This window comes from Rissa tridactyla, chromosome 9 (genome assembly GCF_028500815.1).
Source record: "Rissa tridactyla isolate bRisTri1 chromosome 9, bRisTri1.patW.cur.20221130, whole genome shotgun sequence".
NCBI lineage: Eukaryota > Metazoa > Chordata > Aves > Charadriiformes > Laridae > Rissa > Rissa tridactyla.
The window spans coordinates 44162579-44175186 of NC_071474.1; the positions used below are offsets into that span (position 1 = coordinate 44162579).

The 12608-nt window shown below is 46.0% G+C and overlaps 1 protein-coding gene across 1 annotated transcript in view; it reads left to right on the forward strand.

Annotated features, from left to right (window-relative positions):
• Positions 1–12608, forward strand: part of MSN (moesin) — a 48219-nt gene that overhangs the window by 32226 nt on the left and 3385 nt on the right. Inside the window, exons 3-12 of the mRNA XM_054214424.1 lie at positions 5512–5607; positions 6109–6383; positions 6853–6936; positions 7293–7439; positions 7909–8005; positions 9138–9301; positions 9761–9891; positions 10285–10445; positions 10954–11046; positions 11474–11707. Of these exons, the coding sequence (XP_054070399.1) occupies positions 5512–5607; positions 6109–6383; positions 6853–6936; positions 7293–7439; positions 7909–8005; positions 9138–9301; positions 9761–9891; positions 10285–10445; positions 10954–11046; positions 11474–11707 (1482 nt within the window). The remainder of the gene's footprint in view (positions 1–5511; positions 5608–6108; positions 6384–6852; positions 6937–7292; positions 7440–7908; positions 8006–9137; positions 9302–9760; positions 9892–10284; positions 10446–10953; positions 11047–11473; positions 11708–12608) is intronic.

Below are 12608 nucleotides of genomic sequence, written 5' to 3' on the forward strand. Positions count from 1 at the left end.
GAGAGAGTAACTAACTTGATTGCCGAAGTGCTCCACGGCTGGCTGGCTGGCAAGCTTTCATGGAAATGCCCTGGTTTAGTGGACACTGCATCTTACAGGCTCCTCAGGCAGCCTGCGTACAGACTGCTCGCAAAATCCTCAACCGCTTTGACTTCTGCGGTATGAAAACATACTCCCTTCTTCCATGTCCCCCACATGCTCTATGAGGCAGCTTCTCAGATGCTTTGTTTCTGATTGCTTCTGACCTTGGATCCTGCTGGCACCTTGTTCTTTCTTTCATTCCCCTTCAGAGACCTCATTCCTTCTAGTCTCTGGTAGAGCATTCTTAGCTGTCTGCTGCACTGGGGCTGTTGGGTGGTGAGTGCAGTCAATGGCCATTTGATAGGCCTGACATCAGGATCTTTTTAACAATGAATTGTGGTTACTAAACTGCTCGGTCAGTACTTCCCCAACCTAAAATGAACTCTCTTTCTCCAGTTTCAGAACAGATTTGTGCTTAGTGTTCTCTGAGCCTATAGTTGACCTTCAGTCAGAAGGACCTTCAGTCCTTCCAATGCTAGCCTTTGTACACTGCGAAGTCCAGGAGATGGTGGCTTCAGCACACCACTCCAGAATAAGCCTTTGGAGTAACCAAATGCACCCAGTCTCATTAAAGGTTATCTATGTCCAATTAAAAGCCATGAAGCCAAGTCACAGGTTAAGGAGAAATGTGACATTAGAAAAACTGTAATATCTCTCACTTTGGACTCTGAAAGCGTGTGATTAATCTTCCTAGGAGGTTTTTCCTCAGTTTCCTGAGCTTTTGGGGTGAAAACTAACCTTGTAATAGAAAAGTACGCTCAGCTATACATTAAATTGTTAAAACAAGCATCTCTCTGCTCACTCTAAACCTAGCCACTGATGCTGTGTGTTATGTTCAGCATTGAGCCTAATATATAGTGGAGTGGGGGAGTATTCTTTTTTTTTTTTTTTTCTCTTTAATTCTTAAGGATCCTACGTATTTCATCAAGAGCCAGAGCTCCTGAGATTCTGAGTTCATGTGCCCTGCCCTGGCTTGCTTATCTACTGCAGTGAGTTTAATGATTTTGTAGAGTACCACTTTGTCAGTCTCTTCTTTAATGATTGCTAAAGCTTACAACACAGGCTGACCAAATCCCTCTCGCCTGGAGTAACTCCAGCTGAATTGAACTGTGGCTGGAACAAAAGTGGCTGGTCTGTCATGGCCTGTAAACTAAGCTTTGTGAGGAGGGAGGCCATAGAGAAGCCTTTAGCCTTGGTAAGGTCCTACCTAATAGTGTTTAAATACACAGGAAACTGATCTGGAGCACTTGATATAGTAGATGAAAGCACTGAACCGAAAATGTATTATGGCAGTTTCATGGTAGAAAGCAGCAAGTCTCGGGACAGTGGCCCGTTCCTCCGGCAAACCCCAGAACTCTTGTTTGTGTAATGAAGGCTTGTGGTTGAGTGGTATGGAAACGTGTCTCAAATTTCACAGGAATATGTGGAAACTTGCTGGCTTTTATAAAGCAGTAGTCCAACCAAAAATGGACTGCTCGTTGCTGAGGAGGCCAATGACAAACTGTAATAAGCTTGAAAACTCAAAGAAGATCCTGTCATTTAGCACTTCGGCATTTTAGCGCTTTAAAAGGGAAAGTTAGAAATAAATCCATCAGCCAAATGGAAAGGGAGGAGTTGAATATTTATGGCTGTAGATGGAGCCCATCTTGGGTGTTAAGTTAGGGTACCTGGAAGACCATTTTCTAAGTCATTTTGCACTATGGCATATGAAACTGCAGGTGTGGCACCAGTTCAGAGCCCCTCCCGCAATAAAGTTTGTTAGCAGCTTTCTATCAGAAATACTTGACATGCCTGTCATAGAAAGGGAGAGAGGCCCACTTCATCTTTAACTAGGGCAACAGGTGAGATTCAAGACAGATTTGTGCTGTGGGATAGCCTGGGATGCTCTGGCCTTTGGCCCAGGAACTAGGTTTGAGTGGAATGTCTTCTCTGCTTGCATGCTTTGGTCTTCCCCGTGTGTAGATAGTGCCTTCGTGCAGGATCCGTGCTTGTTTGCCAGTGTGGTGGTGTATTTCTTGGGCTGAGAATGAGGGCAGTCCTCAAGCATCATCTTGATGCTAAAACCTATGTTTAAGAGGCTGCTTATGGCGCTCTGTCTGCTGTGGGCAGCACTCAATGGCAAGAAAATAGTTTGGAGGGAGATGGGTGAGTGCTGAAGGGAAGGACAGGAAGAGTTATGCAGACCTGGAAAATGTGGAGTAAGGAGAAGTGAGAGAAAAGGTTACCTGGAAGACTCTGTGTTTCTTCTCTGAACAGAAGTAAAAAAAATTGTACTACTGTGTGCTTAGACTGCATGCAGAAGGTGGAGTCACCAGAAATGCACCTTTCCCCTGTGTCAGTAATGCTTAGGAAGTGGAATTTTAAGCTAAGGGGTGCTTGAGGAAGGGCTTTGTCTCGCCTGGTGGAGGTACTGTGGGACAGCTGAATTTTAAGGCTGCCTGTAATCTGTTGCCAGTTGTAGACTAAGCCTTGTACCGCAGGCTAAGGGAGACCCAGGGACTGACATAATGTTCTCCCTGGCACGAGGAAAAGATGTCACTCTCCAGCCGAGAGTGTCAACTTTAGGTATTTCAAGTATAGCGCTCTGTGTTAAACAGTACTCTGTTTTCCTGTCCTCTGTGCCAGCCCTTCTCCATCCTCGGCCACTGCCAGTAACTGTTTGCTTTTTGGAACATCTCACAGTTGGTCGGGGCTCTGAGTGCTGAACGCCCCCAAACGTCGCTGAGCTGCTAACTGCCAGCCAGGCTCCCTGCAGCTGTAGAAAGCTGATTCTCCATGCTTTTCCCCTTGCTAAATGGAACTAAACCTGCTAAAGCTGAGGTGGGAAGGAGGGAGGAGGACTGTCTCCCCCCCTCCTTGATTCAGCAGCAGCTTGGGGGTGTGATGCTGTGTGCTGTGTGGTCCCTTGTTGTCCCTGCTGTTGCTGTGCAGGCTTCTGCTGGGGAATAAAAGTCCTTTTGTGCGGGGCCTTTCAGTTCCTCACTGGCAGCCCGGCGCGGTGCATTCCCAGGCGCAAGCTGCTGACAAATGGAAGTGAAGCAAGCAGACACATGCAGCAGAGGGGGGAGCTTCCATCCCATTCAGATGTTAATGCTGTTGAGAACAGAGCTTTCCTTAGGCTCTAGGACAGCCTTTTTCCCACTCCTTCCATCACGTCCTTTCAATGCATGCCGCAAACTCTGATTCTTCTGCTGAAGCTGTGGGCATCCTTCTACGTGATACACACCAGTGAATCACTGGCTCAGCATGAGCCGTCAGTGTGCACTAGCAGCCCAGAAAGCCAATAGTATCCTGGGCTGCATCAGGAGAAGCATGGCCAGCAGGTTGAGGGAGGTGATTCTCCCCCTCTGCTCCACTCTGGTGAGACCCCACCTGGAGTACTGCGTCCAATTCTGGAGCCCCTACTACAAGAACGATATGGACGTGCTGGAACGTGTCCAGAGAAGGGTCATGAGGATGATCAGAGGGCTGGAGCACGTCTCCGGTGAGGACAGACTGAGAGAGTTGGGGTTGTTCAGTCTGGAGAAAAGAAGGCTCCAAGGAGACCTTATAGTGGCCTACCGGTATCTTAAGGGGGCCTACAAGAAAGCTGGTGAGGGACTTTTTAGGATGTTGGGTAATGGTAGGACTAGAGGGAATGGATTAAAACTAGAGATGGGTCGATTCAGACTGGGCGTTAAAAAGAAGCTCTTCACCACGAGGGTGGTGAGACACTGGAGCAGGTTGCCCAGAGAGGTGGTGGAAACCTCATCCCTGGAAGTTCTTAAGACCAGGCTGGATGGGGCTCTGAGCAACCTGATCTAGTGGGAGGTGTCCCTGCCCAGGGCAGGGGGGTTGGGACTAGATGATCTTTAAGGTCCCTTCCAACCCTAACAATTCTATGATTCTATGAAGGCTTATCTGCCCCGTGTTCCCCTGTGTTTACAGGGCCTTTAGGGCAGCTCTCCAGCTCATAGTCCAGCAAGGAGAGGCTGAATCATTACATGGGATGATGTATATAGACAACATGACCTTGCGTAGGTTTTGTCTCTGTGTGTGCTGCTAATAGCATGTCTCTGCTGAAAGCTGCCTTGGGTTTTTTGGCCTGAGAGGAACTAGGGCCCTGATGCCGCTTTTATAAGGCCAGAAGAAATGTCTGGTTGAGGCCCTAAAGAATCTTCCTAGTAATGTGTTTGCGGGGAACCCATGTGCTTGGTGTTGGTGTCTTGCCAAAGCTAGAGACCACATCAGAAGGGAACAGAGTGCATCCTGAGGATTCAACCAGGAAGTGATTTAAAAGGAAGCAGGCATTTAGGGAGAAATTGTAAAACGTGGGACAGGGCAGTACAAAATTACCTCAGCTTTCCTGGCAGGGGGGACAGCATGATCTGGCAGCTGGTTTTCCCAGGGCCAGGCTCATCCCTGGCTCTCCAGTTGTTGAGTCCCTCTGAAGGAGGGGAGCTGTGGGCAAGCCCAAGGGGTGGCTGCTGTGTAAAAGTAGCTTACAGTGTCCTATTTACCTAAAGACAAGTGTCCGTTCCCTCCCCCTTTCTTTTCTAGTAATGGAGGTGATGGGTAAGTGGGCATGAGAACAACTTCTGGGGCTTCAGGAGAGATGTGGGGGATATTCTGTTTCTAGACTTGCTGCACCCTCTGGCATGTCCCAGACTTGCCAGGGCACAGGCTTCACCAAGAAACTTCCCCCTCCTTTTTACCAGCAGTAGCGTTATACTGCAGTAGTCTTGCCCCCCCATGAGGCTCTTATCTCTTGTTACAGTATGTCCGTAAAGCGTTCTTAACTCTTATTTACAGAGCACCCATGGTGTGCTAGGGAAATGACTGAGAGCTTACATAGTGATGTCGTTAATTTCTGTGGCGGCTCTTTGTCCTGGCACAAGGGGTAGCGTATCGATTTACCCACTGCGGTACCTCTTAATGGTGCCACTCATTAAAGAGCTGCATGAAAGGCCTTGTCCACAGCTATCGGTGGAGTAGAATACAAATCTTAAACCAGCACAGCCTTAGTAGGACACAGCCTAGCAGGGTGATTCATGCCTTGCCCAGGAGTAGTACGTCTGCATGATAAGTGAGGGGTGTACCTGAAAATGGAGCTGTGATGTTGATTCCTGGCAGCTGTTGTACCTGTCAGACCTGCTGCATCGTATTTTGGCCATACATGTTGGCTTAGAAGTAGCTGAAGAAAATAGTGTCCCAGCTGTTGCTTATAAATACCAACAAGCCTTAAAGAGAGGAGGGAGAGGGAAGAATACATCTCCCACTTAAGACCCCTCAGATGCCTTATCACCTATGTATGTGCACTGTAGCCGTGGAGGCAGAAGGCTGGGGCACTGGTTATCTTCGTGTTCATCTGACCTTACCTCTAACACGTTCTCCTCCACCACTGAGATCGGCCTGTCTGGATGGGGCTCTTCCTAATTATCTTTCTTCCAGGTCGTCAAGACAATTGGCCTAAGGGAGGTCTGGTTTTTTGGACTTCAGTATCAGGACACCAAGGGCTTCTCAACATGGCTGAAATTGAACAAAAAGGTATGTTTGCTCCAAGTTTTCACTTGTCCTGGGTTCCTTTCTCTTGCGGGGCAGGGATCTGTTCCTGCCTTTCCACACACCCACAAGTTTGGCGACTTGGTGTTGCCTTCCTTCAGTCCACACACTCCCTCCCCAAGGTACAAGGAGTCATGGTGTCCGACCCGGTCCTCCCGCATCTAGTCCTGTTTGTTGTCCAGGCAGATCTGTTACCCTTCCTGCTAACACGCTAATGTGGTGCTCATGTGGGCATCTTGGTTGGAGAGAAACCTGGAAAGTAATTTAGCTAGCACTGATCATAACTAATGGCTTATCATAAGCCCTGTGGGGAGAGGTGATGAGAGATTTAGCAGTAAGGAATTGAAAATCCTTGCTTTTCTGTCCGCTCACTTTTGCATTGGAAAGGGAGAAATTTTTTTTCTAATGCATGCTTGTCTTCCTGTTCATAAACCTGCTCCCCTTCATTTGGTGTGCAGGCTATAAAATCTGATAACTCTGTTCCAGGTAACAGCACAGGACGTACGCAAAGAAACCCCCCTGCTTTTCAAATTCCGTGCCAAGTTCTACCCGGAGGATGTGGCAGAAGAGCTGATCCAGGACATCACGCAGCGCCTTTTCTTCCTCCAAGTGAAGGAGGCAATTTTGAATGATGACATTTATTGCCCTCCAGAAACAGCCGTCCTTCTGGCATCTTATGCCGTCCAGTCAAAATATGGAGACTTCAACAAAGAGGTGCACAAGTCTGGCTACCTTGCTAGCGACAAGCTGCTCCCACAGAGGTAAGTGAATCTGGGTAGTCTTAGACCTTCTTTGCCTTTAAGGGTTTGGGATTATTTTTTTTTTTTAGGGGTGGTGTCTTGTTTGAAATGTTCAGAATAAAATACAGCCTCATGCCTCTCTGAGGATTGGGATTAGTATTCATTTAAATAGAAGCTTTAATCTTAAACATCTTACTGCTACTGAAGAAACTCTAATCAGAAATAGTTAAGAGCAGCTCCAAAACAAACAAACAAAAAAAGTAATGCTACAAGGAGGAGCACCGCTGAATATAGCTTGTGACTTGTCAAAAGCCTGAATATTGACCAGGGTGTCTCTAGCTAGCCTTATAATAAAATGGTATTTCCTGGAATATTTTTGCGGGGGAACTGTGATGCCAATGGAGTGTTTAATGAAGCCTTAATCAAGAGTGATGTGACTGTGTGCATAAATGCAGTGGGTGGTCTCAAATGTCCCGTGTATTGTTTCTAGAGTTCTGGAGCAGCACAAGCTTAACAAGGACCAGTGGGAGGAGAGGATCCAGGTGTGGCATGAGGAACATCGAGGGATGATTAGGTAACGGATGCAGTGTGAAACTGCTGTAGTTGAAGTAGCGTGATACGTGTCAGTGTGTGATGTATGAACGCATACAAAATATGTGGCTTGCTTCAGGATGAGTTGACATTCTTCAGGTTATTCTGCTCAGAGTAACTAGGTTCACATGCCTCTGCCCTTGCTAGTCCACGTGAGCTGGCTGTCCTTAGTAAAACAAAACTGAGTTTGCAGAGTATGTTTGTTATTATCTGCTAGGGTGATGCCTGAAACCTTTGCCAGCTTGTTGCTGCTCTGCCCGTGTAGGAGGACAGCACCTTCTTGCTCTAATGGCTTATAGACTCAAAAAGGAATATCTGCTTTATTTTTGCACGCTGCAGAGAAGATGCTGTCTTGGAGTACCTGAAAATTGCACAGGATCTGGAAATGTATGGTGTGAACTACTTCAGCATTAAGAACAAGAAGGGCTCTGAACTCTGGCTAGGTGTAGATGCTCTTGGACTCAACATTTATGAGCAGAATGACAGGTAACAAACCCCCTCTCCTCATCATTGCCTTCAGCTCTTTTCCAGTACAAAGGCATTCAAAACTAATCTTTTCTGGAATTCAAGTCTAACTAAACTCTACGATTTCTATATCATTCTTGGCTGTGTTTTTGACACTGCCAGAATGATCCATAAAACATGCTGCTTTGGGCTAAAATATACAAGAAACTAGCGAATCTTATCAGGCTAGTTTTACTTGCATCCCTAGTCTTCGTGCCGCAGATGCATTCTCCAGTTCTGTTTTCCATTAAAAAAAGAAAAAAGCGGGATTGAAAAACTGCTTCTTATGTTTGTAGTTCATTTGCATGACTAATCTTGTTTGCTGATTCCGGTCAACATAGGAGTACTGAAATATGAGGGCAGATTTGGTAGAATTTTGAGCTTTATATTGAAAGTCAAGAACTTGGAATGACTTGGGGCTCTTATTTCCTTTTGCTTTCCATTTCTGCAGGCTAACACCGAAAATTGGATTCCCTTGGAGTGAGATCAGAAATATCTCATTCAATGACAAGAAATTTGTTATCAAGCCTATTGACAAGAAAGCACCAGTAAGAAGCAACATTTAAACTAAACTTTTGGCTTCTTAGATGAATGATCTCTCTTTTTTTTTCTTTTTTTTTTTTAAATTAATTTTACATTGCACGCAATCTTTTTATCAGTAATGTCAAATGCTGACTTAGGCAGTGCTCTACTTACCAGATCTATTCAGGGCAGTACGTGCAGAATGGGTCTAATGGCAGTGAGGTGATAGTTGGGATTTGTTTCTGGCTAAGGAGGGTAGGAATTTGTTCAGTATAACCTTAAGCTGTTCAAAGTCAGTGGCAAGGAGAAGCTCTTTGCTTGGGGTTTGCCATTCTCCTGAGATGGTTCAGATTCTCTGATGGTACAATTAGGGATCTGAGGCGCTTGTGTTAACACTGTTGGCTTTAGGAGTGTGTGGGATGGTCTTTTGCAGTTTTTCACCTTACTTGAAGCTGAAACTTCAGGTCATTTTGCAGGGTATGCTGGGAGGGTTCTTTTCTTACAAATTTTTAATGCACACAATCGGTTTCATTTTTAAGGCTTATTAATTTCCTGTGTCAGCTGATGCCTTCTGTTCTTCTGGTCATTCTTGTTACATTGCTGCTTGGGAGCATTTCCCTGCTGCTGTTGCTTTGTTTTAAATTTAATTTAAAATTAGTTAAAAACCTATTACTTTGTTTTAAGAGAACAAAGTTATTTATCTGTTGGACATAATGTTTAACACCCTTTCTGGCATAAGACGAAACATTACATTTGATGTGGCTGGACAGGCTATTGCGTTAAATAACTAAGTGGGAAGAAAGGTGGGGGAAGTCGTAATTTCAGCGTGCCTGGTAAACCAGCCCTGATGGTGGGGATTTTTTTGTTTTGTAATGAAACAGTGAAGCATGTCGCTGTGTACTGTATGTGCTAGGGATGCCTTACAATGGAACCTAGCAGGCTGTAACAAGTTGGGCACTTCTGCCCCGTGTGTATTTGTCAGGTTGAAGTTCATTCCTGAGAGATAGGTGTCTAACTACCGCCACCGATGAATTAGACACCGTTAAGAAAAGCTGGCTAGCAGTTCTAGAAAGCTTAGTGTCTTGGAGCGTGTTGCATACGCAGGGGGCTTCTTATGCTGAAAGAACAGGTCTAATGCTGCCTTTTTCTTGTTCCAAGGACTTTGTATTCTATGCCCCTCGGTTACGGATTAACAAACGAATCTTGGCACTCTGCATGGGGAACCATGAGCTCTACATGCGCAGACGTAAACCAGATACCATTGAGGTGCAGCAGATGAAAGCACAGGCTCGGGAAGAGAAGCATCAGAAACAGATGGAGAGGTAGGGTTCTGGGTCACCTGGACTTGGTCGATCACTCCACAATAACATCGTGTGCTAGATAAATCGCTGGCAGCACCTTAATCTGCTTGAACCAAAAATAAGGCAGGCTGCTTTCTGCTTCAGTAGATCTGATGGGATGATGGAAATAGCACTCATCACAAATGTGACCCACCATCACTTTCTTAGAGTTAAAGATTTGCCCGTCTATTTGACGGGACTAATATGGGTCCTGATAAAAGGAGATTTCCCTTACAACATCGCTATTATGAACTTGCCATTAAGATGAATGCCAGCAGAGGTTTTTCTTCCTGCACCTTCTATAAAGGGGCGCGTCTGGAGTAGAACTCCTCAGCTGAGTGCTGGAGTGCACATCTCTTGTGTGCTCGTGGCTTCACTAGGAAGCGCTCCAATCTGAGTAGCTGTTAATTTGAAATTGCATTATGACTTCCCCCTCATCAGAGCCCTGCTGGAGAATGAGAAGAAGAAGAGGGAGTTGGCAGAAAAGGAGAAGGAGAAGATTGAACGTGAGAAGGAGGAGCTAATGGAGAGACTCAAGCAAATTGAGGAGCAAACCAAGAAAGCTCAGCAAGGTAATATGAGATGTTCCTGCATTTCCTTAAACGCATAGTCTGAGTGAGAAGGGTTCGAGTAGTAAAGCTATGAGCATCTCTGAGCCATTTTGGCTCCAGTATTGCGTGGTTTAGCCCTCTGAAGGTGAGTGTAAGCCCTCCATATGCAGCTGCTGAAATAGGACTTGGATTAAAGAGATGGGATCAGGCAAGTAATCTGTTGGCTTGGAACAGGCCTGGCTCTTTGTCTTTGAGCTCTAGTTACAATGTGGAGGAGAGGAAAGGGGACAGTTTCTTGCATCTCTCCTTTACCTGTCCCTCTGAAAGAAAACTCGTATCCAGAATGTAGGTGTTCCTCTTCTCCTGCCATTCTTTTCTTGATCTCTCTTCAAATGTGCTCCCCTATTCGTGCAGAACTGGAAGAACAGACCCGGAGAGCTATGGAGCTGGAACAGGAGAGAAAACGAGCTCAGGAGGAAGCAGAGAAACTGGCTAAAGAACGTAGAGAAGCAGAAGAGGCAAAGGAGGCCCTGTTGAGAGCATCCCATGATCAGCAGAAGACCCAGGAACAGCTGGTAAGTGTGTGAGCTGAAAATCAGGTAGGGAAAATAGCGACAGGGTAGGCATTTAAGTTCTTGAACAAACCAGGCTATGAATATAGTGAGGAAGCACAGTTTGGTTCTTTAATTTTTAGCCTCCAGCAGATGAACTTATACCTGAATACAAGTGTATTCTTACAGTAAATCTGGATTGTTGTGCTTTGTGTCCTTTTTTTTGTATGTGATGCTGAGACCGGAGTGTAGAGCTCACTAATTGCTTTCCCTGATTTGGATTCAAAGAACTGATTTCTGTAGCTCTGGAGGAGAAGAAAAAAAACCCACTCCACAACAAAACCCAAAACTTTTTTGGCTTCCTTTTCCCTGGCGTTATGGAGATACCGGTGGGACTGAAGTTTACAGGAAAGCTTTCTCCTTACTGAATGTTAGACGTTGGAGATACTGGTTTTATTCAGGACTTGGACTAAATGCTTCATTTAGCAAGTACTTTTGGTTTTGTCCCCATTAAAAGCCTTTCTTTTTGCAGGCTGCTGAGATGGCAGAACTCACAGCTAGGATCACGCAGCTGGAGCTGGCCAGGCAGAAGAAAGAGAGCGAGGCCCAGGAGTGGCAACAGAAGGTAAAGCAGAATCTGAGCAAATGGCAGTACTTTTTTGTGGAGTTGCCCTTCATTCTGTGTTGTGACTTAAACTACTGCACCAGATACCACGCTAGACTAGGCGTTTGCAAGCTTGAGGCCGTTGTAAATACCCAGCTTTGCTTTTCTTGATGGAATGAGTGTCTTAGTCAAAATATTTCTACGTGGAGTTAGAATAATTAGGCCTGTAGCCCATTTTCCATGAATTACAACTATTCTTCAAATCTCTGAAGTGTTAGCCAGCAGAAAGTTTTGCAGATGATTGTGGCTGAATAGCTTTGGAACATACCACTTCGGTGTGCAAGATTTCCTGCAATAAGCTCCGAGTAGTGCTTCTGCGTGCTTCTGCGAGAAGTCTCATGCACTCATTATAATCCTGACTAACTCACTGTGGCATGTCCTGCTGCAGGCACAGATGGTGCAGGAGGACCTAGAAAAGACCAAAGAGGAGCTGAAGACTGCCATGAGCACCCCTCACGTCACCGAGCCCATGCACTCTGAGAACGAGCATGACGATGAGCAGGATGAGAATGCAGCAGAAGCCAGTGCTGAGCTACGATCAGAGGCCACCATCAAGGACCGCAGCGAGGAGCAGCGCACCACTGAAGCAGAGAAGAATGAACGGGTCCAGAAACACTTGAAGGTAAGAAGCTGGCAGCAAAGAGGGTGTGTGTCTGGGTCCTGCTTCTATTCTTCTTGCCGTTAATTGCAGCAGGGAGGTATTACTGGTAGTTAAAGAAAAAAAAAGGGAGGTGAGGAAAGAGGGATGATCATGATCTTGCCAGGTAGTTGCTTAATCATTGAGCAGAGAGGCAGATCTTGTCTCCTGGCACTTGACTTCCATTTCACTGGAAGTCGTGAAGTATTTTCAAGCGGTGCCAAAAAGCAGCATCTGTCATACGTAGTGTGAGTCTTGCCAGCCATCTGACAGCTGTTTGTAGCCCTGGCTGCAATGAATCGGAGAACTCGGTCCAGTTCCTGCCAAGCAGCTGTCTGTAACTGTCTTGTCTGACAGGGTTGCATTGCAAAACCCTGAAAGCAGCCCACTAGGGCTGAGCATGGAGGGAGCAGTGCTGCACCACCACCTCGTAAGGAGCTCCAGTGTTCTGGTGTTGACTCCGCTCTAAAAAAGCGTTTTGCTACACTGCCTGTTACCTGCCTGACTTGCATCAGGCTTTGCTTGTTCTGCATCGTGCTGTGGTGGTTACGCACAGGCAGAGTGACAGAGGTGCCTTTTATCTTCTGCAGCAAGTTTCTCTTGTGGTAGAAGGCTAGTAACTGCTCAAATTCTGCAAGATGCTTCTGTTGTCTTTAGGGATCCCCCTGCTTCTTCTGAAGTACATTGGAGACAGTCTTTCTTACTGTGCTAGACAAAGATAGATGATAGGGTGATGGACGTGTGGTGTTTTCTACCTTCAAATGTTAGGGAAAAATATTAACAACTTCCACAGAATCATAGAATTGTTTTGTTTGGAAGGGACCTCTTAAGATCATCTGGTCCCACTTCCTTGCTTAAGCAGGGTCAGCTAAAGCAGGTTGCCCAG